Genomic DNA, 26506 nt, shown 5'->3' with positions numbered 1-26506 from the left:
TAGAGAAAAGCAGGCAGGGTAAAGAGATTTTTAGGAGTTTAAGTTAACAAGACTTAGACATAGGCTGGAGGAAAAGTAAGTACCAAGGATGACACCCAAGTTTCCAGCTTCTGCAATTGGATAGATAGTGGGGCCACGCCCTGAGGTGTAGAATAGAGGAGAAAATCCAAGTTTGGGCCGAAGGTCTTCAGTTTGATTTTGGCTGTGTTGAGTTTGAGATCCCCGTAGAGGATGTCTAAAAGAAGGTGTGGGATGGGTGGTTCGAGATCCACAGGTCTTAAATTCTAAGGAGAGCTCTGGGCTTGAGATATAAACACAGGTGTCCTCTAGCAATGGTTTTCAAACTCTTTAACCACATTCCACAGAAGGTATACATTTTACATTGCAGCCATCCAACAGATACATATACATGTGTATACTTATATATAAATAAACAAGTTTATATATAGAAACAAGTTTCTATAGAAACAAGTTTATATATAGAAAGAAAGAATATTATCTCTGTGGGTGGTGTGCTCTGATCTTTTCTATTCTATTGCTTCATTCTTTTATAAATGCTTATATGACCCATGAAATTGATTTTATAATCTCCTAATGGGTCATGAGAAAAAGCATAGGGGAGAAAGATTATAGCAACTTGGACCATACCTTATGCAACTCTGACATGTGAGAGTTTTCCCTGATGGAAAAAGATATCGTGACAAATTAATAAAGGACAGCCAGAAAGGGAGAAGGAAAAGAAGAGTGTAGAGACACATAAACCAAGGGAGGATAGTTATAAGTGGCAGGGATTAAATGTGTTGAGTGCTGCAAGAGGTCAAGTAAAATTGGCCTTGAGAAATGTCAAGATTCATAAGTCAGGATTGAAGAGTGCCCATTGGATTGAATAATGTGGAGGTCATTGGGGAAGGCCTTTTAGAGTGTTGGGAGAAAGAGGTGGACTAAGGAACAAGTAATCTTCCTAAAATGCCAATGTAGCACTCTGACCCTTTTACTCCCTCTGGGGCTCTCTACTGCTCTAGGGAGTCAGCCTAGCATACAACTCCTTTTGCAAGAGGCTTCTGGGTCCCTTTGGGACTTTATTCTCAGCCAGAGTGCCCATTTCCCTACTTCACGTCAACTTCAGGTGTGGCTGACAAAGAGCAACCAGGAGTTCAGTATGATGGAGTGTGGAATGGTATAAGAGGAAGCTAAGGAGTCAGATCATACCAAGTTGAAGGTGGAATTCCACGAGAGCGAGCGTTACCAGACGTGGGCAGAGCCAGTGGATCCATACAGCACCACTTGCTGGCTTGTCAGCGTGACTAAGAATATTTGGGGGAGGACATGTTTCATGAAAATAAACAGATATATTATGGAGGAGAATGCAAACTGCAGAGTTTTAAAATAAAACATGGACCAACATCTTTGGAAAGCAGTTTGTTTGGCACTATCAAAATTTTAAATTTACATAATCTTTACAGCAGTCATAGGAAATGAATCTATAGCTAAACTTGGACAGGTGCACAAAGATGTTATATGTCACATGTTATGTATGTTCACTGATGCATTACTTAAGGTACCAAGGACTGGAAACAACCTGATTGTCTATCCGTTATGTATCAATAGTAGTTAGGCTATGGCACATTCAAATGGTGTCACACTATGCAGCTGTTAAAAAGAACGGCTATTTAAAACCATCTAAGACACATTTTAAAGTGAACAAAGCAAGGTATGGTATGCTACTGTTTACATTTTAATTTTACTTTTTTCAGCTTTGTTGAGGTGTAATTGACAAATAAAATTGTAAGATATTTAAAGTGCACCATGTGACAATTGATATATATATTACATTTTTAAATGATGGAATAAATATATACATATGCTTGTTTATGTATAGAATCATCTGGAAGGATATTAGTGAAATTGATAACTTGCTTCTGAGAAGAACTGGATATTTGGGATTGGGGCTGGAAGGAAAATGTATTTTCCATGGTATATCCCTGGGGGGTTTCTTTGGTTTTGTTTCTAACTATTTCATGTACTATCTCTGGCAAAAAAAAAAAAAAAAAAAATTAAAGAAAAAAATGCAAAACACAACACAAGACTTCAAAGAAATTCCTGTAGACTCTGTAGAAACGGGAGTCCATTTCCTCTACCTTTAAAAATAAGACATTTTGATTGGGAAAGTTTAAAACTCTAGAGCGGCCAAGCCAACTCACTGGTCTCCCTGCTTCCAAGCTTGGTCTCCTTCCACCCAGGAAAATCGTCCCCAAAACAAAATTTGATCACATTAAGCCCCAGCTTAAAAGACCTTCAAAGACTTTGTGTCCTCCCTGGGTCCCACCAGGCCCTGCCTGGTCGCCCAGCCTCCTCTGGGCCTCACCCCCTCACCCTGGCTGGGCTTCTGCTACTCATTCCAGGAATTCACCCTCCCAGGCCCGTGGTTAACCCTTACGTTCCCTGGCGCTCAACTCTAATGCCACTTCCTAACGGCAGCCTTCCCTAACCTTCTAGACAAAACCCTCTTACACTCCCCTCCTTTTCGTGGTCACTGCAGGTACAATGATATGTTTATTTATGCCACGGTTTAATTAATATCTGCCTCTGTCTCTCGATTTTGAACTCCCAGAGGGCAGAGACCAGGACTTTTTTAGCTCTTGGTGATAGTTCCAACATTTCGCACTGTGCCTGGCACATAGTAAAAGTCCAATAAATATTTATTGCACGAATGATCTAGAAATTACTTGGCTGTGGTTACAGATCAGGATATGTACCTCCTTATCCTTTTTTTATTCCTTTTTTTAAATTGAAGTATAGCTGATTTACAATGTTGTGTTAGTTTCAGTTATACAGCAAAGTGATTCAGTTTTACATATATATATATTTTCAGATTCTTTTCCATTATAGGTTATTATAAGATATTGAATGTAGTTCCCTGTATGGTAGGTCCTTGTTGTTTATCTTTTTTTTTTTTTTTTTTTTTTATGCGGCACGCGGGCCTCTCACTGTTGTGGCCTCTCCCGTTGCGGAGCACAGGCTCCGGACGCGCAGGCTCAGCGGCCATGGCTCACGGGCCCAGCTGCTCCGCGGCATGTGGGAGCCTCCCGGACCGGGGCACGAACGCGTGTCCCCTGCATCGGCAGGCGGACTCTCAACCGCTGCGCCACCAGGGAAGCCCTGTTTATCTATTTTATATACAGTAGTGTGTATCCTCCTTGTCCTTTGTAAATGACACTCAAAGTATCCCTTAGCACACTGACTCTCTACTGAATAAGGGCTTATTCATTCATCTTCAAAAAGCAAATTCAAATTTTGGGATTAACAGATACACACTACTATATATAAAATAGATAGACAACAAGGACCTACCGTATAGTACTGGGAACTATATTCAATAACTTGTAATAACCTACAATGGAAAAGAATCTGAAAAAGTTATATACATAACTGAATCACCTTGCTATACACCTGAATCACGGTAAATCAACAATACTTCAATTAAAAAATAATAATAATTTTTTTTTAAAAAAATCGAATTCACTCCTTCAGTCTTCTCACTTTTGTTAAGGGTTTCCTTCAGCCTGGAGGTCAGGCCCATCCTCCCCTATTCCTCTGAGGGCATATCACTGAGACTTAGCCTGCATGTCCCCCACACTGTGAGGCACAGTGGATTGTGAATGCCTAGCTTCAACAAAACACTCCCTTATCCCTGGCAAGAGTAGCTCTGGCCCTGAGCCCTGCCCCTCCTCAGGGGGTGGGGTGGGAATCTGTAGGCACAAGAGGAACTGCCCACCCAGAGTCTGTGCCCTCCCTTTCCAGACCATTCTCTGAAACCCCAGAATTCCCTTCCAAAATACCTCTAAGCTCAATTAGAACCTTCGTGGCCTCAACCCTGGGTTCATCTCAGCTGAGGGCAGGTTGCACTGCCTGATGCACCCCTTACAGACCTGAGGCTTAGGTCTGTATTGCAAGAGACAGCTGGATGTGGCGGTTGGGGTGTCCACTCATACGTGCTGGGTCCCTCACTGATGGGATAGGAGGTAGCTGGACTGGGGTTGGATGCAGGATCCAGGGGGCAGCCCTCGCTGGGCCAACACACCCTGGCACAGACCTCCAAGGGTCCTGGAATTCTAATTCGAACCTGGCTTTTCCAGGTTGTTGTGAAAGTAGATCCGTCAAGGAGGAGAAGATAACATATTTCATTTAACACCTTAGACTGATGATGGATGTATCACTTCTAACTACAGAGACGTGTGGTGTATGGGCCTCCAGCTGAACTCTTGTCCTGGGCACTGCAAATGCCCCTGTTTGGTTGTACCATTTCTTAGCTCAGACAAGAAATGTAAGCTCTCTGGGACTGTTTCCTTACCAGAAAAATGTGTTTAATGGTAACTGCCTTATCAGGGCTGATGAGAAAATGAAATAAAAATTCATGTAAAGGGCTTGGCAGAGTGCCAGACCCTCAGTAAACAGTAGCTCTCATCGTTAGTTTTTCCTTTTTGTCCTCTGGCTATCATCTCCCATGATTTTCTATATGACATCCGAACTGGTCTCTTTTGTAAGATTTCCACACTGCTCCTCCCTTCTCACCCACATAAGGATAACCCCCTATTCTCTCCACCTAGTCAAATCCTACTCTGTCTTAACAATTAAGGTAATAGCTGCTGGTGACTGCAGTTTACTATGTTTCAGGCATCGTATTAAGAGGTTGACATGCATTATCTCAACTCAGTTCTGACACCAACACAACGAGGTGGGTACTGTTTATCATTCCCCAAATACAAGGACACTGGTATCTGGAGAGTTGAAGCACTGTCATCTGGGGCCATTGGGAATGTGAACCCGGTCTTACTACAGAGATAGGTCTCCCAAATGCCTAGTCCCGATCCTGTTTGCCGCCTCCTCCGTCCTTCCAGTGCGCCGGCGAGACCTCTCTCCTTCAAGCCCCCATACTGAAGGCTGTCATACCCCGTCAGGTCTGTCTGCGGACTTTCGGCCTCAAAGGGCGGGCACTTGTCTCACGCCACGTTGCCCACATCAGGGATCCTCCCTCCTTCTCTCCTCTTTCTTCCTCCCTTCCTCCCTCCCACTAAGTATCTCGTTCCTACTCTGTGCTAGGCTTTGTGTTAGTCCACATGCAAAATGTTACCAATGGAGAGGTCAAGGGAGGATGGAATTATATGTCATTTTTCTCTTTCGTCTTTAACGCCTTTCTGTTTGTCTGATTTTTTTCCAGTGAGCACGCAGGCCAGGTTTCTCGAACCCAGTTCAGATACTGCTTTGCTAGGTTGGTTTGGTCGGAGGAAAGCCCTGTCCCCTTAACTCCCAGCCCCCACGCCTCCTCCACCAGCCCTCAAATCCAGGCCGCCCATCCCCCCTCCGGAAGGGGGGAGTTGGGAACGAACGCCGAAATCTGAGTGGCTCTTTCAAGCCTCCGTTGCCGTGGAAACCGGCAGCACAGGCCTTGGCGGTCCTTTACACCATCCTCCAGCGACGCAGCCAATGGGCTATGAGCTCCATCCCAGGCGTCCCCGCCCCACAGCTGCCCGGCAGCCCACCAATGGGCAGGTCCCTAAGCTTAGAGTCCTGCCTTCCGCTCAGTGACACCGCCAGTGAGCTTCGGTCCTGCTCTCCCTCCAGCTTCAATGAAGCAACAAGACTCGATTTTTCAAAAAAAGGAATTCTCCAAATTAGAAGGAACTAGCAGTAAAGCCTCTGTCAGTTGAAGCCTGAATAATCTTTGGCTGGTATTTTATTTAAGAGAGCAAAACTGTTCCAATTAGACAACAATATATGTCGTTCTCTACTAAAAAAATTTTAGGCAATGAAAATTTAGGCAATGGGGTTGATATCTGCTCTACGTGGATTTCTTTCAATATAGGTATTTTCATTTAATTTTAAATGATCAAGAAGCTAGTCATCTTTCCTTGTTTGTATTTCAAATGCATACAAATGAAAGACGCTGAGTCATTGACCTAAGCAATTGGTAGCTGACTTTTATTGGACAAAACATATTAAAACTGTAGGATAAATGAATATTTTTCTTAATCCATTGAAGAAGTTCCATTTTTAAGGCAGACTATGTAATTGCTTTAACACTCTAAAGTCTAAATAAACTAAGTGTGTTTTTAAAACCCTGCCATCTTTTTAAAAATGAACTTTATTTTTTAGAACAGTTTTAGATTTACAGAAAAATTGCAAAGATAATACAGAGTTCCTATATCCCCCACCCATCCTGTTTCCTCTATTATCAACATCTTACATTAATATGGTGCATTCGTTACCATTAATAGTTTATTCTGATTTCCTTAGTGTTTACTTAATGTCCTTTTTCTATCCCGGGATTCCATCCGGGATGCCACATCGCATTTATCTCGTGTCTCCTAGATTCTTCTTGGCTGTGGCAGTTTCTCAGACATCAACAGGACTGATCACTGTTGGTGTTGACCTTGATCACCTGGCTGAGGTAGTACCTGTCAGGTTTCTCCTCTGTAAAGTTGCTCTTCTTTTACCCCTTTTCGTGTTCTCCTCTTTGGAAGGAAGTAACTATGCTTAGCCCACACTTAAGGAGTGGGGAGTACTGTTCTACCCCCTTGAGGGTGGAGTATCTGTGTAAGTTATTTGGAGTTTTTCTGCACTGAAGATGTGTTTCTTTTCCTCTATTTATTTAGTCATTTATTTACATCAATGGACTCATAGATACTTATTTCATACTTTCAGTTATAATCCAGTACTGCTTAATTTTGTTGCTCAAATTGGTCCAGATTTGGCCTTTGGCAGGCAGCTCTTTTAGTCGGCTCCTGTGTCCCTTTGACATATTCCCATCTTTGTGTGCCTTTTGTTGTTCTTGAGCACTTCCTTACCTTCTGGCACTATATGTTGCCCCAGACTCATCTTGTATATCCCCTGCCCCAGTCCTAGAATTAGCTGTTTCTCAAGTCCGGATTCCTCCTATTTCAACTAACAGAACAAAGAAATATATGTGCATATGCTAACCTGTGTACATAAACATATCTAAGAATATTTCTGTATGTAACCATGTGCATCTATATTACGCTAAAGGTAAGGTCCTATTTATATTTCCAGCTCTAATCCATTACCACATGAATCACTCTAGCCTCCTCCCCTTGCTCATCAGTAAATTCCCACTCCAACGAGAAACCTGGCTCCCACCATTCACCAGTAAAAATGTATAGCAGCATCAGCATTGTTAACCCATACCCCTGTGGGAAACGTTATCAACTTTATGTACACTTTCTTTTGCTTTTAGTTTTACAGACCCCGCTCGTTTCTAAAGTTGCTTAAGTCAAGCTCCTTTCCCCCACCCCCTTTAATGAGACTGTTTCATACATTTGTAATACAGTTTGTTTTGTCACATTCTGCATTCCATTTTGGGATCCTCCCCAGTCATAAATGATTTTTTAATTTTTCATGCATTAAGATTTGCTCTTTCTAATGTATAGTTCTATGGGTTTTGACAAATGCATAAGGTCTTGTTTCCACCATTATAATATACAGAAGAGTTTCACTGTCCTGAAAAGTCCCCTGTGCTTCACCTATTCAACCCTCTCCTCACCCCAAACCCTGACAACCATTAGATCTTTTTGTTGTCTCTATAGTTTTGCCTTTTTGTACATTTTCTTTTAAAGAGAATACACACAATAGAGTACTTTTGTTGTTGCTCTTGTTACAAGTCATTGACTTTTTTTTTTTTAATTTATTTTTTTGGGCGGTGCCACGCAGCATGTGGGATCTCTCTTCCCCCACCAGGGATCGAACCAGCACTCCCTGCAGTGCAAGCGCGGAGTCTTAGCCAGCGGACTGCCAGGGAAGTCCCACAACTCATTGACTCTTTACCATGCTCCATGTCCTGAAATATGCTCTCCCAATTTGCAGATGAGAAAACCGAGGCAAATCAGTTGAAGTAACTCCCTAAAAACTCATGACATTGAACAAAGTTTGACTTCAAATCCTGGGTGCTTTGATTGTTTAAAGCCCCAGTATTTCCATGCTTGACTTCTGAGTCACCTATGGGAGTCCTCTATATTTAGCCAATAAGGTGGGAATGACTTATTTCCCAGTTTCCCCAGGCAGTCCCAGTTTATTACTGTTGTTCCAGCATAATTATTAATAGTGTCCCCTTTCATGATAAAGAATATGGTCACTTCCAAAGGAAAAGTCTAATGAATTTCAGAGTCAGGTTGTGGGAATTGTACTCTAGGAAATGTGGAGATGTACCGATGGGGTGTGATGTGAGACACCAGATGGAACCCACTGTCCAGGTAAAATCAGTTCCTCCATCTAGTCACCGTCCCCTTCCTTCCCCCAATCTGATTATTCCCCAATTCCATCAGCCCTGCTGGTGCTGCTAAAATGCCCCTGATGCTGTCCTCTTCTCCCCATGAACATGCCTCCAGTTCTGGCCTCTCCTTGCTGCCCTGTGCTTCTCTGAGTCTCAAGCTACATCTTATGGACTGGCAACCCAGAATTCCGTCAGGATCTTTAAGACTTTGGGATTTCACAGAGAAGTTTAAAAAACTCCTCTCACTCCTGAAAAAAACTATTCATTTGAAAATTTGGAGATGGACAAAAATTGCCAACTTTTTATTTTGCCAAGTAAGGATGAGGAAAACCTCCATCTCCTCTATTAGTATGCCTCTTAGAAATATAATGCAAGCAAAGTAAAAAAAAAAAAAAAAAAAAAATTAAATAAGAGAAACAGGTGAAACTAATTTTAACATATTTTATTTAACCCAATATATCCAAAACGTTACAATCTCAAAACTATTAATGCGATATTTTAATTTTTTTTTGCTAAGTATTTGAAAACCAGTGAGAATTTTGCACTGTAGCACATTTCAATTTGCAGTAGCCATACTTAAGTGCTCACGAGCTCCATGTGCAGTTCTATACCATTATTCAGTAAAAGAGCCCTGTAATGTACACACACACACACACACACACACACACACACACACACACACACACAATCATAATCTTTGAATTTTTCAAAGAAGACATTTAGATGAATCAAGAAATGAATTACCTTGTTCTTATTGCTCTCCCTCTTTATTATGAATGTCTTTGAGGACCGTGCTGGTTCAAAGACTGATGTTTTAGAGCTAGACACAGTTGGGGTGGGTGGAGTTGCATGATGGTGTCTGTGACAGCCACGCCCACACCCGATTTGGCTCCTTCCTCCCTTCACTGAACAGGTATTGAGAGTCTGTGTTGTGCCAAGATCTGCTAAGTGCTGGGGAGAGTGGAAATTAGGTGGGTCCTTTGATCCCATGGAGCTTCAGCTCTGCTGTGGTGTACCAAGTGGGGCTCTGCAGGCAATGAAAGGGTGTATTGTCTGCGGAGAATTTGAGAACAATAAAACTGATTGAACATCTCTCTGCATTTTATTATTACCATGTGCCCGCCATTCTAAACCATGTCAGTGTAAGACACTCCTCTCTGAAAATCAAGTTGTTGGTCTACCTTGAGTCCTAATGATATATTTGTAAGCTTCGAATCAGCATATTTTAATCACTTGTACACTAATAAACATAATCGCCTACAAGGAAGATAATTCAGAGCACTCCCAGCTATACATTCAGCCCCTAACACACACCAAGCCAGACACAGCTACACGCGTTAGTTTTGAGAATAAGTTCGTAACAGTCCAGAATTGTTCAAGCTCGCTTCCTGAGTACTTGTGTCTCCAGCCCCTTTGGTACAACATATGGCTGTGTTTAAACAATAGATTCAAAATAAACAATGATAGCACAGTGATTAGGAAGCTGAAGAACCAGAACTTGAGTTGTTTCAATTCTGTCATTCTATGTGACCACTTGAAGCTGTTGTATTTAAAATTTAGCACAGTGAAACAAAGAGTGAACGGCCAAGCGTGGTAACTGCAAATTTTATTATTTAGTAAAATAGTATTATATATAATATTATTATTATTTAGTAAAATTGTGTTTTACCGAATTTGAAATATATATATATTTTTTATAGATTAATTTAATTTAATTAATTTATTTATTTAGTGGCTGCGTTGGGTCTTCTGTTGCTGTGCCCCGTCTTTCTCTAGTTGCCACGAGCTGGGGGTGGCGGGGGCTACTATTCGTTGCGGTGAGCGGGCTTCTCATTGCGGTGGCTTCTCTTGTTGTGGAGCACGGGCTCTAGGCGCGCAGGCTTCAGTAGTTGTGGCACACCGGCTTCAGTAGTTGTGGCTCGCGGGTTCTAGAGCGCAGGCTCAGTAGTTGTGGCGCATGGGCTTAGTTGCTCCGCGGCATATGGAATCTTCCTGGACCAGGGCTCGAACCCATGTTCCCTGCACTGGCAGGCGGATTCTTAACCACTGCGCCACCAGGGAAGCCCCTGAATCATATATTTAATATTAAAATTGATTCTTATATTTAAAGTGATTTCTTATTTGTTTTTAAACTGTAATGTAATTAATGGAATGGAATGGAATTATTATTGCAACAGACCACTGTGTTGGTGTGTTTTTTTCTTTTATTTTTCAAAGAAATATAGTAATATAATTGAAGAGTATGGATCAAATGCTCTTTTCCTTTTTTGTACTGTAATATTTATTTTTACCGACATGATTATGTATACAAAGTTCAATAAAAGAGTATTGTCACCATCTGCATTTCTTTTCTGGCCATTATCATTAGTATTATTCATTGTATTTCATGACTGCTGCTGAAAATAATGTCATTTAAGGGAGCCATCTGTTCTGAGTGTCAAATGAGCTAGGCAGGTCACTGTGCACTGAAGAAAAGGAACATGGGGTTAGGAGAGCTCTAAGGAGGCAGACAGAGGCAGGAGTGCTGGAAAGGGTGAGGGAATGGACTTCACAACACCCTGTGTGGGGAGGCTTGGCTTGTTCCACAAACTGAAATGAGACTTTTGTGACTAGAGAGTGGATCAAGACCGAGAAATTGGGAGAGGAGGTCAGATAGGTGAGCAGGGGTCAGACCAAGCTTGGCCTAGTGGGTCAGGTGAAAGTCTGGTGTTTATCTTGAGAGTAATGGAGAAACCACTGGTGGGTTTTAACAAGGGAAGACGCACGATCAGATTTTTGACTGAAAGACACCATCACTCTGGCTTCAGGGAGGAGAATGGAATGGAAGGAGATATGGTGGGTACAGGGACCAGAAAGGAGGCTGGGCAGGTACCCAGATAAGAGATGATGGTGGCCTGGACCAGTGGGGCAGCAGTGGTCAGCATCTCTCCAAGAACCTTACCATCTATCTACCACAGTCTGGATTGAACAGCTCAGTGGTCAGCCCAGCCTTGAACTCCTGTGGCCTGCAAGGTTTAGACTCTGGGGCACCCATCTGAAAGGACTCAGGATAGCCTGCGTGCACTGATAAATATCACATCCCAGTGGCAGACTGGAGTTTTGGGTTTTGGGCTCCAAAATTTCACTTCCTTCTCTGGGCTCCCGGAGGAATTTGAGCACACTTATGATAGAGCACTGACTTTAATTTAATAAATAATTATTGAGCACCCACTGTGTGCCAGGCACTCTCCTAGGGACAGAGCAGGAAAAAAACCAGACAAAAATCTCTGCCCTCTTTGAGCTGGCATTCCAGTGGAGGGGAGGTGGGCAAAAAACAAGTGAACAAATAAAATAATTCCGGAATGTGATGAGTGCTATGAAACAAATAGAAAGGGTGATGAGTTAGAAGAATGCAAGCAAAAATTAAGATATCTAACAATACCAAACTTTGGACAGGATATAGACGAAGAGGATCTCTTCTATGTTGCTTGTGGAAAAGTAAATTGGTACAACTTGGAAGTTTCGAATCACCTTATAAAAGTTAGCACTCACATATCCTCAGATGCAGCTACCACACTTCCCCTAAAATACCTGGGAGACCTTCTTGCCCTTGAGCACCAGGAACACATTTAGGATTGTTAACAGGAACACTGCTCATAAGAGCAAAAACCTGGCGATGATACAAATGTCCAGGGACAGGACACTAGATAGAAAAATTGTGGTACATTCCTGCAGTGGAAAATGAATGAACCCCACACGGGTGCAATTTCGATGAATCTTGCCACTATAATATTCAGTGAGAAAGTAAATACCAGAGTATTACATACAGCATGATACCCTTTTTTTAAAGCTAGAGGCAAGGGAATATATTTTGTTGGTTTTTTTTTTTTTAATGTTTATTTATTCATTTGGCTGCACTGGGTCTTAGCTGCGGGATCTTTTTTGCTGCATGCAGGATCTAGTTCCCTGACCAAGGATCAAACCCAGGCTTCCTGCATTGGGACCACAGAGTATTAATTACTGGACCACCAGGGAAGTCCCAATGAAAATATTCTAAAATTGATTGTGGTGATGGTTGCACAGCTCCCTTAATATGTCATTGAATTGTATACTTTAAATGAATGAATACTCTGGTATTTCAATAAAGCTGCTAAGCTTTTTATAAGTGTAAAGGAAGACTCAGGATAGACATTACATCAGGTGAGGGAAAGCAGGGGATGGGATGGGGGAGAAGTTCATAGGGAAAGGTGGGTTATTATCCATGTTCCAGTTCCTGTGTTGGGTTGCTGATTTCACTGGTTTGTTTTCGTTTTTTTGTTTTTCTTTTTGCAGTATGCGGGCCTCTCACTGTTGCGGCCTCTCCCGTTGCGGAGCACAGGCTCCGGACGCACAGGTTCAGTGGCCATGGCTCACGGGCCCAGCCGCTCCCGCGGCATGTGGGATCTTCCCGGACCGGGGCACGAACCCGTGTCCCCTGCATCGGCAGGCAGACTCTCAACCACTGTGCCACCAGGGAAGCCCTGATTTCACTGGTTTTTACTATATTATATATAAATAAATATATACAAACATGAACTGAACCAATCATGGACAATGATAACAATGTCACAGACCAACAATTCTGTGTACCTGAGATGCAGGGGAATGTGGGTGGGCGGCAGCAGAGAGTGGTCAGGGCAGGCGTCTCTGGAGAGTCCATGTTAACTGAGGCTAGAATGAGATGGACCAGCCATGTGGGGATGGGGGTGAAGAGTTTACCAGGCTGAGGAGACAGCATGTACAAAGGCCCTGAGGTGGTTCCAAGCCTTCTGTGTTTGAGGAATATCCAGGAGGCCAGTACTTCAAACTCTAATATAGTAATGGCAGCAGCTACAGGGCCACAGTAAGACCTTTGAGAGGCCCTAAGCACGGAAAAGACGGCAGTGCCCATCCTATGTAATTTAAAATAAGACAAATATTAAGTAGGAAAAGTGTAAAAGTGTTAGAAAAAATTTTTAAAGCTTTTATTTTTCCCAGGATCACTACTTTGATGCCTTTTTTTCTTATTATGTTGGTGTTTCTAGGTTGGTGGTGCCCTGAGTCTCTGATAACTAATATTTGTTGTGCATTTACTAGATGTCAGGGATGTGTCTACATCCATTATCCCATTTAATCTGTAAAATAACCATATGAGGAAGAAACTGCTTTTTCCTATTTTAAGGACACGCAAAAAGAGGCACCCGGAATATGAATACAGAAATTCTGACTCCACCGAGCAATGAACCGTACAAGCTACCGTTGTTAAGATTCAAACTCGGGGGTCTCCAGATCTCAGCGTCCAATAAGTAAACGGAGAAACCATTTGGTCGGGAGCGGAGCCTTCTCCTTCCGAGTGCCCTGTGCCTTTAAGAGTCGCCCCCTCCCGCCGGCGAAGATCCAATTTCCCTCCCGGGCACCCAGAGCAATCACCCCGCCCCCAGCGTCTGCGGAGCCGCACGCAGGTCCTCCCTCCCCAACCCCACACCCTCCGGCTGGGCTCTCCGCACCCGCCCGCCCAGGGGTGGGTGAGGTCTACAGCCTGAGACACGCACCTTCCAATCCGGATACTGCCCACTATGCCCCAGCAGAATGCTACCATAGAGACCCCCATCCCGACCCCTCCCAGCTCCTGATTCCGTGGAGGGACGCTTCAGCGCCCCCACCCATCGCCCGGGCCCACTGCGCGGTGAAGGTGACCTCCCCCAAGGGGCAGCACACGCCCAGCAATGCCCGAGCGGGCTCACACGTGGTGAGATGGGAGCGCGCAGCCCCTCCCCGCCACGCGCCTCGAGCGTGTGCCTCGGACCCGCCCCTTGGCCTGGCTCCGCCCCCGTGCCCGCGCACGCTTCTCCAGACCCGGGAGGGGCATCGCGCCCTAGTCTGGCACCAGGCTGGTCTAGGTGTGGCGTGGGACCTGGGAATGGGGCACCCACGCATCTTCGAACCTCGCCTGAGACGTGTGAAAAACGGAGAGTTCGTCCTACTCAGGACCCTCGGCTGGTTAGGCGAGGTGCCCCGGCCCCTTCGTGCGCTGAGGGAAGAGAGCTGGGACCGCGAGCCTAGGATTCGAGCCCTAATCTGCAGATATTTGGTGTTTCCTACCTGGAAAGTGGGCGTCATGTGCCCTTCTTTCTCAGGTCCCTCGTGGTGCCTCAAAAGAGAAGAAAAATATAAAAGGGATTCGGTTCATTGGGCCCATAAACATTTGTTGAGCGCCTATATGGCTGGATACTAGGCAGGGGCTACATCAATGATACGATGAGGTTTTTGTCCCCTTAAGGAGCTTTCCTGAGCCTAGGTCTCCTCACCTTCAGTTCTGGGGCGGCTAAAAAGACGCCCCCGAAAGAGGAGGGAGCGGAGGTCCTACCTGGCGGCAGGTGTCACTGAGTAAGCTAAAATTTCAAAGGCAACGCGGGGCGGGGACAGGCTTTCTGGAGCCAGAAGGGAAGCACGCTCGGCGTCCACCCCCCGCCCCCCACTCTCCCGCTAGTCCCCAGCCTAAGAAAAGAAACCGACTTCATCCGACACCCCCAATCCCAGCCACAAGACCGCCCAGCCCCGCAGCGCGAGCCCCGCCCCACTTCGGCAGCCAGCGATTGGGAGATGCAAATACCAGGTTCTCTGCCCAGCAACGGGTGACGCGGCGCCCGGGCGCGAGGCGTGGCCCGGCCGCAGCCCAAGCGGGCACCTCGGTGTTTACACGGGGCGGCCCCGCGCGCGCCGCAGCGGCCCGCAGACGGAGAGGGGGAGGGGTGGCGCGCGCGCCGGCGGGGCCGCGCGGGGAGAAAGACACTGGAAGGCGGCGGGGCGGAGAGAGGCGCGCGCGGGCCGCGGCCGAGCAGGAGGCTGCAAGGAGAGCCCGCGGGGGCCCTGGGAGTGCAGTTCCTCAGCCCCCGCAAAACAATGTGTGGCGTGCTGCGGGGTGCAACTTGCCGGAGGCGGCGGGGGCGCGCCGAACCTGCCTGAGACCGCGCCGCTGACCTTCTCCCCCCGCCGTCCGTTGGGCCCGAGCGCCCAGCTTCTCGCTCCCCAGCTCGCGGGGGCCGGGCCGAGCTGCAGGGCGGGGCCGCCCCTCCGTCGCTGCTGCCTCCTCCCCCACCCCCAGCCGCTGAGGATGCGGACGGCCCCCGGCGGCGTCTAGCGGCCCCGGGCCCAGGCGCGATGGTGCAGCAGAGGGGCGCGAGGGCCAAGCGGGACGGCGGGCCGCCGCCCCCGGGGCCCGGGCCGGCCGAGGAGGGGGCGCGTGAGCCCGGCTGGTGCAAGACCCCGAGCGGCCACATTAAGAGACCGATGAACGCGTTCATGGTGTGGTCGCAGCACGAACGGCGGAAGATCATGGACCAGTGGCCCGACATGCACAACGCCGAGATCTCCAAGCGCCTGGGCCGCCGCTGGCAGCTGCTGCAGGACTCGGAGAAGATCCCGTTCGTGCGGGAGGCGGAGCGGCTGCGCCTCAAGCACATGGCGGATTACCCGGACTACAAGTACCGGCCGCGCAAAAAGAGCAAGGGGGCGCCCGCCAAGGCGCGGCCCCGCCCCCCCGGCGGCGGCGGCGGCAGCCGGCTCAAGCCCGGGTCGCAGCTGCCTAGCCGCGGGGGCCGCCGAGCGGCTGGAGGGCCTTTGGGGGGCGGCGCGGCGGCGCCCGAGGACGACGACGAGGACGACGACGAGGAGCTGCTGGAAGTGCGCCTGGTCGAGACCCCTGGGCGGGAGCTGTGGAGGATGGTCCCGGCGGGGCGGGCCGCCCGGGGACAAGCGGAGCGTTCCCAGGGGCCGTCGGGTGAGGGGGCGGCTGTCACCGCCGCCTCCCCGACTCCGTCGGAGGACGAGGAGCCGGAGGAAGAGGAGGAGGAGGCGGCGGCGACGGAGGAAGGCGAAGAGGAGACGGTGGCGTCGGGGGAGGAGCCGCTGGGCTTTCTGTCCAGACTGCCCCCCGGTCCTGCCGGCCTAGACTGCAGCGCCCTGGACCGCGACCCAGACCTGCCGCCCCCCTCGGGCACGTCGCACTTCGAGTTCCCGGACTACTGCACCCCCGAGGTTACCGAGATGATCGCAGGGGACTGGCGCCCGTCTAGCATCGCCGACCTGGTTTTCACCTACTGAGCCCACCGTCAGCGGGGCGCGCACGCCCCCTAAACCAGCTGTTTACATACAGGAATCAGGTATTGGGGCCCCTCGGAGGCCGAGGCTGGCACCCCATCTCCCGCACAGCCTCCCCCCTCCTAGACGTGCCCAACCCCCTTCAAATCCAGACATGCCCTTCCCCCGCAGACACACCCCAAGGCAGCCCAACCCCCACCCTTTCTCCGACATCCAAGCCCCTCCCCATCTTACCCCTCCCGCACAGCCACCAGCAGCCAGCCCCCCCTCCGATACACCTCCCGTCCTCTCCAAGAGACCTGTACCCCTCCCCCATTTTGCACACGCCCTTCCTCACGGCCGGAGGACACGCCCCTGCCCTTGCTCCGGACTCCCTCCGCCTTAGCCTGGCCCGCCTCCTGTCTTGTTTGGGGGGGCGCTGCAGCTGGGCGGCCCCGCGCCCTCCTCCCTTGCCCCTCCCTCCCAGGGAGGGGGAGGGGCCCGTTCCTTTTCCCCGGGAACACTGGGATCCGCCCCCTTCTCGCGCATGCTTAGTGCTTCTTGGGAGGAGGGAGCTGGTCCCAGTCGAACCTCACGCCCCTGTCAGATCCAGGAAGAAGGGGGGCGGATATAGAGCGATCCTGAGAAATCTTTTGATCCAGGAGCCACGGCTTCCGTTCAACCCGACGGGGCGTCACTGCCTTAAATGGGAGGAGCACTCGGAAGGGGGAGAAAGAGACTAGCCGGCCCGGAAGGGTTGGTGTGGAGCTTGGAACTCCCAAGTGGCATAGCCCCTTTTCCCTTACGGGGTCGCCCAACCCACGTGCACCCACCCCTCACCGACTGCATGACTGCCTCTACAGCTTGTTTTGGTTCCAAGAAGCCTACCTTTTTTTCCCCCACCTGGGAATTGGGGGCAGGGTCTTTCTCTGGAAATCCTTCAGGAGAGAAAAAGAAAACTCAGAACCAAGACACGTAACAGTTTGTTTGGGGACAGGGTCCTTATGCTTCACACGCCCCCCCCCCCCAAGTGCCCTTATCACCTCAGGGCACACTCTCAGCCTGGGCTCCTTCCTAAGCCCACCGCCCCTTCCTGTCATCCAGGTCCCTCTGCCTACAGTATTCAGTGGGAGAAACTGAGACACGTTGGTACTAGGGGGTTGAGACTGAGGCGTAATAGCAGATGAAGTGGCAAGAAGAGCCCCACTTTTCAGCAGCTGGCTTCAGAGAGACCATCGACTGGGCCAGTGAGACTGAAGGGAGGGTCAGAGTAGTCTTGGGCCGTTTGCGCCTAGCGCTGCTGCATCCAGTTCGGGTGCCCTCGGAAACCCTGCCCCTGATGCTGTTACCCCTCTTACTCCAGCTCCCCGCTCAAGCCCCGCCCCTCCGGCCTCCCCACGCCCCATTTGCCCTCACTACCTGTATCTCACCGGCGTGTGTTCACCCTCCTGGGTGTGCACACACTCTCATTCACACACACAAATCTCAGGAACAAACGGTCCCAGAGTCCTCCGGGACCCCTGCCCAGGGTCTCTGCAGGTCTCTGCCCCACGCGTTCCCGTCGCTGACAAAGCCACCAGCTGCCTCCTTTAAGCTTGGTGCTCCGGCTCTGGGCCTTTTTGCGCGCGCTCTCTTTCTCTCTTTTTCTCTTTTTCTCTCTCTCTCTCTTTTTTTTTTTTTTTTAAGAAAAACAACAACAAAAAAGACAATGAAAAATCCCAGAAAACGTCATGTGAGTGAAGAGATGTCACTGTCTGTGGTCTTGGAGAACTAGTCTCATAGCTGAGGGGAGGGGGCACTGGCACCCACAGCAGGACTTCTGCCAGGACTGAATAAAGTGTATTTGCCCCATCTCGCCCTGTGCTTCTACATGTCTTTGCCTTTCCGCAACCCTCCCCAAACAGTTTGGCAGATTCAAGTCCATGTGACTTAGCACCATGCAGGAAGAGCTGGGGGTTCCAGGGCAAGGAGGCACCTGGCCCCTCTAGGCCTCTCTGCTCCCTCTATCTCAGGACTCCTGGTCTTCATTAAGGATGGCAGACTCATCCCTGCAGAGGCCAGGCAGGTGACATGAATGAGAGAGTCTGGGTGGACACTGGCTTCATGACCCACTTCAAAGGGAGCAACTGCTCACTTCCTGCCGGTTGTGACCCTGTGGGAATGCAGCCCACTGTGGCCAGGGGGCTAGATTTTTCAAGAGAAGATGGCAATCTGGATGTTTCTGTGAACATCTCAATTTCAAAATGAAAGCTGAGTGAAATATTTTTAAATCCTTGTGGACCAAGTGAAACACGTGTGCAGGCACACCTAGCCCAAGGGGGCCAGTTTGACCCTGCCCTTAAGATTAAGAATCAGGGTTGAGCCTGGTACCACCACTGAGCACCTGTGTGACCTTGAGCATGTTAACTTCACCCTGACTCTTCTTTCCACATGTGTAACGCAGGGATGATGATAATACCTGCTTCACAGGGTAAAATGAAGTTCGAGGTGAGAAGCATTTAACATGGTCCTCCATAAATTGTATTATTCCATTGTCCAGAGGAGGAAACTTAGGGTCCAGGTGCAGAAGCAACTTGTAAAGGGGCTTCAAGCAGCCAAGGTCAGGGCCCCAAATTTTGGTTTCCGTCTCCTGGTGAAGTGTTACTTCGGGGTGCTTGCCTCTCCCTCCCTGTTTGAATCTGCAGATGGTGTTAGGCTGGCGGTTCAGGGTGTGGAGTAGTGGGGTTCGTCCCCATGCCTAGCACGTAACTGGCCCCCAGTGTAGATGTTTTGAATGACTGAAGAACAGCAGCAGAAGCCACAGTGATTCCTGCCCATGAGATTCTTACCAGTGTGTTTTGGGAACTGAGATGAAGGCTTTTCAAAACTTTGTCCCCCTACACCTGTCCGCCTAATTCTTCCTCTACCAGATTCAATGAATTCCTAAGGTTGGACAAAGCCTGTTTCCCCAGTAAGAACCAAGGCCAAGTGTGCAAGTCTCATTCACAGAGGGTATTTGGGGACTGGGATACCCATAGATGCTTTAAAAGAGGACTAAAGCAGGTTTGGGAGGGCTGGGCACCTATAGAAAGGGGGCTTGGGGCCTCAGGAGTTACAGTGAGCGCTTCCTCTTGGCCTCTGATTGGAAGCGAGATTGACCACAAATCAAAACAAAACCTTTAAGAAAGAAAAGGTGGAAGAGAGCCACTTCACCCAGGGCAGCCTGCATCTGGTGTCCGAATGAGCACAGGTGTAAAAGCCTGCCACTTCAGTGCAAGGTGGGACAGACACAGGGAGTACCTGCCCCCCACCCCGCCAGGTCCTCACCCCAGGGCCCCTCCAGGGTGGCTGAGGCTTTGCCTGGTCAGCAGCGCAGTTTGGCTTCCTGAACCCAATTCTGTCTCCTCCCTCTTCTTTTCACAGGTGTTTATCCCTAATAAATATCTTGCACCCCAAACTCAGTCTCCGTGTCTGCTTCTGGACAACCCAGTCTGCAGCGGATGGTGGAAGGGGCTGGACAAAGGGAAGGGGATCACTGGCCCAGCAATTGCAGCTGGGCACCTCTGATACGCACTCCCTCAGGAGGAGTCTCGTTTCCACCAACACTGTCAGCCCCAACCTCAGGGCTGCACGCTTTCCACCCTTTCCAGTCGGCCTCAATTAGAAACTCCGGCCTCAGCCCACAAGTCACTCAGGGCCCTCTGCTGATGCCATTCTCACTCGCAGTCCCTCCCCTGGCCTAAGCTGGAGAGAGAGGCTAAAAGTCTGTGTTTGCCCTTCACGATGCCCTGGGAGAGGGAGGGCAGGGGGCGTGTAAAACGCCAGGCCTGAGACGGTGCTAGAGTACTGCGGGCCTTGGGCAAGCGCCTCCCTTTGTAGGCCTTAGTTTCCCCCGGGGTGATGTGGGGGAGGAGGAAATACGAATAGAAGTGAGACCATTTATTGTTATTTTGTTTCCTTCCATTTCTGAAGGAAATGGATTCTGACCTGTGAAAGGTGGGGGCGAGACCTGCTTATGTGGACTTTGGGGACGCCTAGTGGCTGAGAGGAGTAGGAAGCATTGCGGGCGCGCGGTGGAGAGGTTGCAGGGTGTGTCCCACTCTAATCCCCCTGCATTCATGCTCTCGGATTCATCTCTGGGTCAGGTTCCTGGCCGGGGCGATTTGAGCTATCTTGGTTCCAGGGCTTTAAAAACGCCTATACGCTGATGTATTGGCCACCTATTCCTATGTAATGAAACGCCACAAGGTTAACCGCTTAAAACAGCATGCATTTATTATTTCATAATCTCTGTGGGCCCAGGGTCCAGGCATGCCCAGCAGAGAATCCTGGGTTCTTTGCTCAGGATCTCTCAAAGCTGCAGTCACACTGTTGTCTGGGCTGCATTCCTTTCTGGAGCTCAGTGTCCTCTTGCAGAATCACGGGGTGGCGGGCTGAACTCAGTTCCTTGTGGTTAAAGGACTGAGGCCCCCATTTTCTTCCTGGCTGTCAGCTGGTACCACTCTGGATTCCTAAAAGCCACTCAGTTATTTTCTTCACAGGCCCTCTATCAGTGTGGAGGCTTATTTTGTCAAGGAGCAGCAGGAGAATCTTTCTGCACCTTCAAGTCACTTGGCTCAAGGAAGGCTCTCTTTTAAAGGGCTCACCCAGGGAAATGGTCCTTTTGATTCACTAAATATCAACTAATTTAATCACATTTACCTTGATCACATTTATGAAGCCCCTTCACCCTTGCCGATAATGTAAGCTAATCACAAGAGTGACATCCGTCATGCTCCCGGGTCTTACCCACACAGAGAGGAAGAGGTTATGTTGGGCACGCACACCAGGGAGTGGGAATCTTGGGGGCCACCTTAGAATTCTGCTTATCATAGCCGTAGCTTCTTAAGCTTATAGCTCCATCCCGACACTGCCAGACTCATTATGTTTAGCTGCCTTCTTGTCGTCTTCACTGGGATATCTAATTGGCACCTGAAACTTGGCATGTCTAAAAATGAAGTGTGTTTCCCCAATCCTCCCAAGCCTGCTCCCCCACCCACATCTTCACTTCTTCACATATTACTTTAGTTGGCCTTTTAAGGCCAGCAAACTTGACTCTTCTTTTCCTCATAGCTTCATATCCCTTATAGCCTATTGGTTCTATCTTCAAAATGTGTCCTGTGTCCTATCACCTCTCACCTTTTCCATGGCCACCCTCCTGGTCCTGCCCCCATCATCTCTTGCCCAGTATCCTTTACCAGCCACCTCGCTGAATTCCTTGCTTTCTCCTTTGCCCCATTCAGTCTTGTTACCCACAGAGCAGCCAGAGGAATCTGTTTAAGCTATAAATCAGACCATATACCGTCTCTGCTCGAAACTCTCCAATGGCCCCCATCTCATTCAGACTAAAAGCAAAAGTCCTCAACAAGGCCTGTGAAACCCGGTGTGATCTGGCATGTGGCCCACCCTGGGACTCATCCTTGCTACTTTGTCCTTCTCTCACCATGCTCCAGCCACCCTGGCTTCCTTGCTGTTCCTCAAAACTGCCAAGCACACACCCACTACAGGCCCTTTGCACATGCTGTTCATTCTGCTTGAAATGCTCTTCTCCCAGGCTTGCTCTCTCACTTCCTTCAGGTCTCAGCTCCAATGTCACTAACTCAAAAAGTCTTCCCTGACAGTTCATATAAAGTATCACCTCCCCTTACGCTATCCCCTTACTTTGCTTTATTTTTCATAATAGCATTTATCACTATCTGGCATTTATCATATAAAGTTTTATTTTGTATGTATCTCTCCAATTAGTATGTAAGCTTCATGAGGAAGGAATGGCCTCTGCACTGGGCTCCATGCCTTAGCTCATTCAATCACTCATTTGCTCACCCATGCAACAAACATTTATTAAGGGCCTGCTTTGCCACGCTCTGTGCTAGGTGCTGGGTGTACAAAGGTGAAAAAAACAGACATGGTCCATCCTCACTGAATCCTCAGGTCTGGGGAGCAGAAAGACCCATAAACACAGGGGTGGAAATACATTGATGGAGATGGACAGTGGGGCTGGGGGGACACAGAGGAGGCCCTTAATCCAGACATGGAGCAGGGTGTGGTCAGGTCACCTCCTGGAGGAGGTGATGTTTAAGCTGTGACTGAGACCTCAGTGCATTGTTGTGGTTTTAGGACACGGCTACAAGTTCTTTGACATTCCTCCCATAAATTTCCTCCCTCTTGAATCTGGGCTGGTCTTCGTGATCTACTTGTAACTACTAGAATGCAGGAATGAGGCTGTAGGTTTCCAAGGCTAGGTCACACTGAACCACCGTAAGAAGTCCAACAACCCTAAGACTGTCACATGATCAAGAAACCCCAAAACACGTGGAGGGACCACACGCAGGTGCTCCAGGTAATACAGGCACTGCCAAGGCTCCAGACACGTGAGTGAAGAAGCCTTCAGAGGATTCCATCCCCTAGTCATTCAAGTCTTCCCAGGTGAGACTCAGCCACCATGGAATGGAGACCAACTGCCCCCTCTTGCGCTGCCTGAATTCCTGACCCACAGAGTCCATGAGCAAAATGAAATGACAGTTATTTGCACTATTCAGTTTTGGGGACAGTTTGTTATGCAGCAATTAAAACTAGAATAGTAGGATGAGGCAGGTACGGGGGAAGGATGAAGCTTTCCAGACACCAGTGAGAGCAAGTGGGAAACTCGGCAAGAGAGGCTGACATGGAAGGAAGTCGGTTGTGGCTGGAGGGGTTGGGAGGAGAGAGGAGATAGACTGGCAAGAGCCTGAAGGGCCTTGAAGGCATTTAGACTTTATCCTGGGTGTCCAGACTGCAGCTCAAAGGATCATCTGAACACATAAATCTGACCACTGCTGCAAACTTTTCAGTGGTTCCCTATCACCTTCAGGATAAAGTCTAAAGTTCTTGGCCTGGCATTCAAGGCTCTTTGCGGTTGACTACTGTCTTATAGACTCTTCTTCAGCTATCAGCTCTACCCAGTGAAAATGCCCTATCGTGCCATTTGTCTTTGCTCTTCTTGAGAAATTGGAGGGACTTTGGGCTAATCACTTTGCCTTTTGAGGACTCAGTTTCCCCATCTGTACAGTTAGGTGGTTGGGCTAGAAGTGTTTAAGAGCATATCCAGCCTGGCTTTCCAGAAGCCTATGGAACCTGCCTGTCTAGCTTCTTCCAGGTTGCCTAGCAATGAACATCAATACTCTCCCCCTTCCTCAGAGGTTTCTTAGCAACCCAATTTCTCACCCTCAATTGTTTTCAGGGTTTCCTACTAACTAAATGAATGTCAAGTTCTGCTTTTTCTCCTCCAAAAAAATCTGAGACCAAGGAATCTCTTTGGAGACCTGGATACAAACCCAGAATGGCAAGAAGCCTGGCTTGAGTCAGTGGATGATTTGCTGTAACACTTAAAGAAACTACCTGACATCTCTGGCTTTTATTTCAGATTATGAATACCTATCAGGCACTTTCCCTGTTCTCTTGTGTGTGTTTGAGTCAACTACTAAATTTATTCACTCTTTCAACAGATCTTTACTGAGTGCCTACTCTGTGCCAGGCACTGTCCTAAGAACTGGGAATTCATCAATGAGCAAAACAGACATAATCCCTGCCTTCATGGAGCTTACACTCCAGTGGATGGAAACACACAATCAAGAAACTGATAAATCTATACAATAATGTCATGTAATGAAGGTGGTAAAGTATGAGGAGAGGCTACTATTTCAGACGAGGTGGTTGCATCAGTCAAGAGAGGCTAGGAAAGCCAGGAGAGGAAGGGCAGAAAAACCCTAGCTTCTCCCTTTTTCCCACCCACCTCTGCCTCCCATTGGCTGAGCTCAGCTGGAGGCCAGCTGGCAAGGGAGGCTGTGAAATGCAGCCTCCAGGGGTCAGCTCTCCAGAGCAGGGAAAGAACAAGGAATGGACTGGAAGACAAAAAGGTCCAGAGCTGCCTTGTGACCCTTGGGAGGTCCACAGGTTTTTTCAGTTCACTTCCTGCCTATAAGCTGTTGGGGACCGTAGGATCTTTTTTTTTTTTTTAACATTTTGATATTTTAACAAAAATTGTGGTAAGATATACATAACATAAAATTTACCATCTTAATCATTTTTTAGGTGTACTGCTCAGTGGCATTAAGTAGCCACATTGTTGGGTAACCACCACCACTGTCAAAACTAAAACTCTCTGCTCAGGAATCCGATAACTGCCCATTTACCCCTCTCTCCAGCCCCAGGCAACCACCATTCTCCTTTCCGAATCTATGAATTTGACTACGTACCTCATATAAGTGGAATCGTACAGTATTTGTCTTTTTGTGACTGGTTTACTTCACTTAACAAAATGTCCTCAAGGTTCATCCATGTTGTAGCATGTGTCAGAACTTTCTTCTTTTTTAAGACTGAATAATATTCAATTGTATGCATATACCACATTTTGTTTATCCATTCATTCGTGGACAGGCACGTGGGTTGCTTCCTCCTTTTGGCTATTGCTATGAATGGGTGTGCAAATACCCCTTCAAGACACCCTGCTTTCAGTTCTTTTAGGCATATATCCAGAAGTGGAGTTGGTAGATCATAGGGTAATTCTATTTTTAATTTTCAAATTATTGCCATACCGTTTTCCATAGCAGCTACACCACTTTACATTCTCACCAACATTGCATAAGGGTTCCAGTTCCTCCACATTCTCGCCAACGCTTGTCATTTTCTGGTTTTGCTTTTGTTTTTTTTTGATAGTAGCCATGCTAATGGATGTAGATTCCTAGGATTATTTTGGGATTTGAACAGTCATGGGCTTTTTATCCCAGGCTTATGATTTTTTTCGGCAGACAGTTAACTCAAAAACTTAGGCTTCAGGACTTCCCTGGTGGTCCAGTGGTGAAGAATCTGCCTTACAATGCGGGGGACGCGGGTTCGATTCCTGGCCAGGGAACTAAGATCCCACATGCCGCGGGGCAGCTAAGCCCATGTGCCACAACTACAGAGCCCACGGACCCTGGAGTCTGCACGCCACAACTAGAGAGAAGTCCTCACACCGCGTCGAAAGATTCCCGCATGCCTCAATGAAGATGCTGCATGCCATAACTAAAAACCTGACACAGCCAAAAATAAATAAAAATAGATAAATAAATAATAAATAAATCTTAAAAAAAAAACCACTTAGGCTTCTTATCCATTTGACGATAGCCAGTTTCATGTACAAAACCATACCCACAGTATGTTTCAACACATAGTCCTTAGGTTTGCTTTGTTTCTCTTTCTTACCCCAAAGAGCTCTTTTTTTTTGGAGGGGGGCTTGTGTGGGGTTTTTAAAAAATATTTATTTATTTATTTTGGCTGCGCTGGGTCTTAGTTGCAGCACGTGCAATCTTTTAGTTGCAGCATGCAGGATTTTTAGTTGTGGAATGCGGACTCTTAGTTGTGGCATGCATGTGGGATTTAGTTTCCCGACCAGGGATTGAACACAGGCCCTCTGCGTTGGGAGTGCGGAGCCTTACCCACTGGCCCACCAGGGAAGTCTGTATGTGTTTGGATTTTTTTTAATTTAATTTTTAGTTTTTATTGGAGTAGCAGTGTTTGCGGTACGCGGGCCTCTCACTGCTGTGGCCTCTCCCGTTGCGGAGCACAGGCTCCGGACGCACAGACTCAGAGGCCGCGGCTCACGGGCCCAGCCGCTCCGCGGCATGTGGGATCTTCCCAGACCGGGGCACGAACCCACGTCCCCTGCATCGGCAGGCGAACTCTCAACCACTGCGCCACCAGGGAAGCCCTGTGTGTATCTTTTTTATTGGAGTAGCAGTGATATACAATGTTTGTGAGAATCTTTTTCACTTATACATATACATATATATATATTCATCTTAGGATTCTTTTCTTATATAGGTTATTACAGACTGTTGAGTAGACCTCCCTTGTTATACAGTAGTTCCTTGTTGATTACCTATTTTACTTTATTTTATTTATTCTTATTGGAGTATAGTTGCTTTACAATAGTGTGTTTATACTGTACAACAAAGTGAATCAGCTATATGTGTACATATATCCCCTCTTTTTTGGATTTCCTGCTCATTTAGGTCACCACAGAGCACTGAGTAGAGTTCCCTGTGCTATACAGTAGGTTCTCATTAGTTATCTGCTTCATACATAGTGTCAATCCCAATCTCCCAGTTC

The 26506-nt window shown here is 47.9% G+C and overlaps 1 protein-coding gene across 1 annotated transcript; it reads left to right on the top strand.

Moving 5' to 3' along the window:
- The first annotated feature begins 14961 nt into the window (after positions 1–14961).
- Positions 14962–18215, top strand: SOX12 (SRY-box transcription factor 12). Its single transcript, XM_004331876.4, has one exon. The coding sequence runs from the start codon at positions 15443–15445 to the stop codon at positions 16382–16384; it is 942 nt and encodes a 313-aa protein (XP_004331924.3). The 5' UTR covers positions 14962–15442; the 3' UTR covers positions 16385–18215.
- The last annotated feature ends 8291 nt before the right edge of the window (positions 18216–26506 follow it).

The sequence above is a fragment of the Tursiops truncatus genome, chromosome 15 (genome assembly GCF_011762595.2).
Source record: "Tursiops truncatus isolate mTurTru1 chromosome 15, mTurTru1.mat.Y, whole genome shotgun sequence".
Lineage (NCBI taxonomy): Eukaryota > Metazoa > Chordata > Mammalia > Artiodactyla > Delphinidae > Tursiops > Tursiops truncatus.
Note: the sequence above shows the minus strand (reverse complement) of the source record. Positions and strands in the feature narration are given on the sequence as shown.

Coding starts and splice junctions, on each gene's coding strand:
- SOX12 (XM_004331876.4), top strand. CDS start 15,443: ATGGTGCAGCAGAGGGGCGCGAGGGCCAAGCGGGACGGCGGGCCGCCG.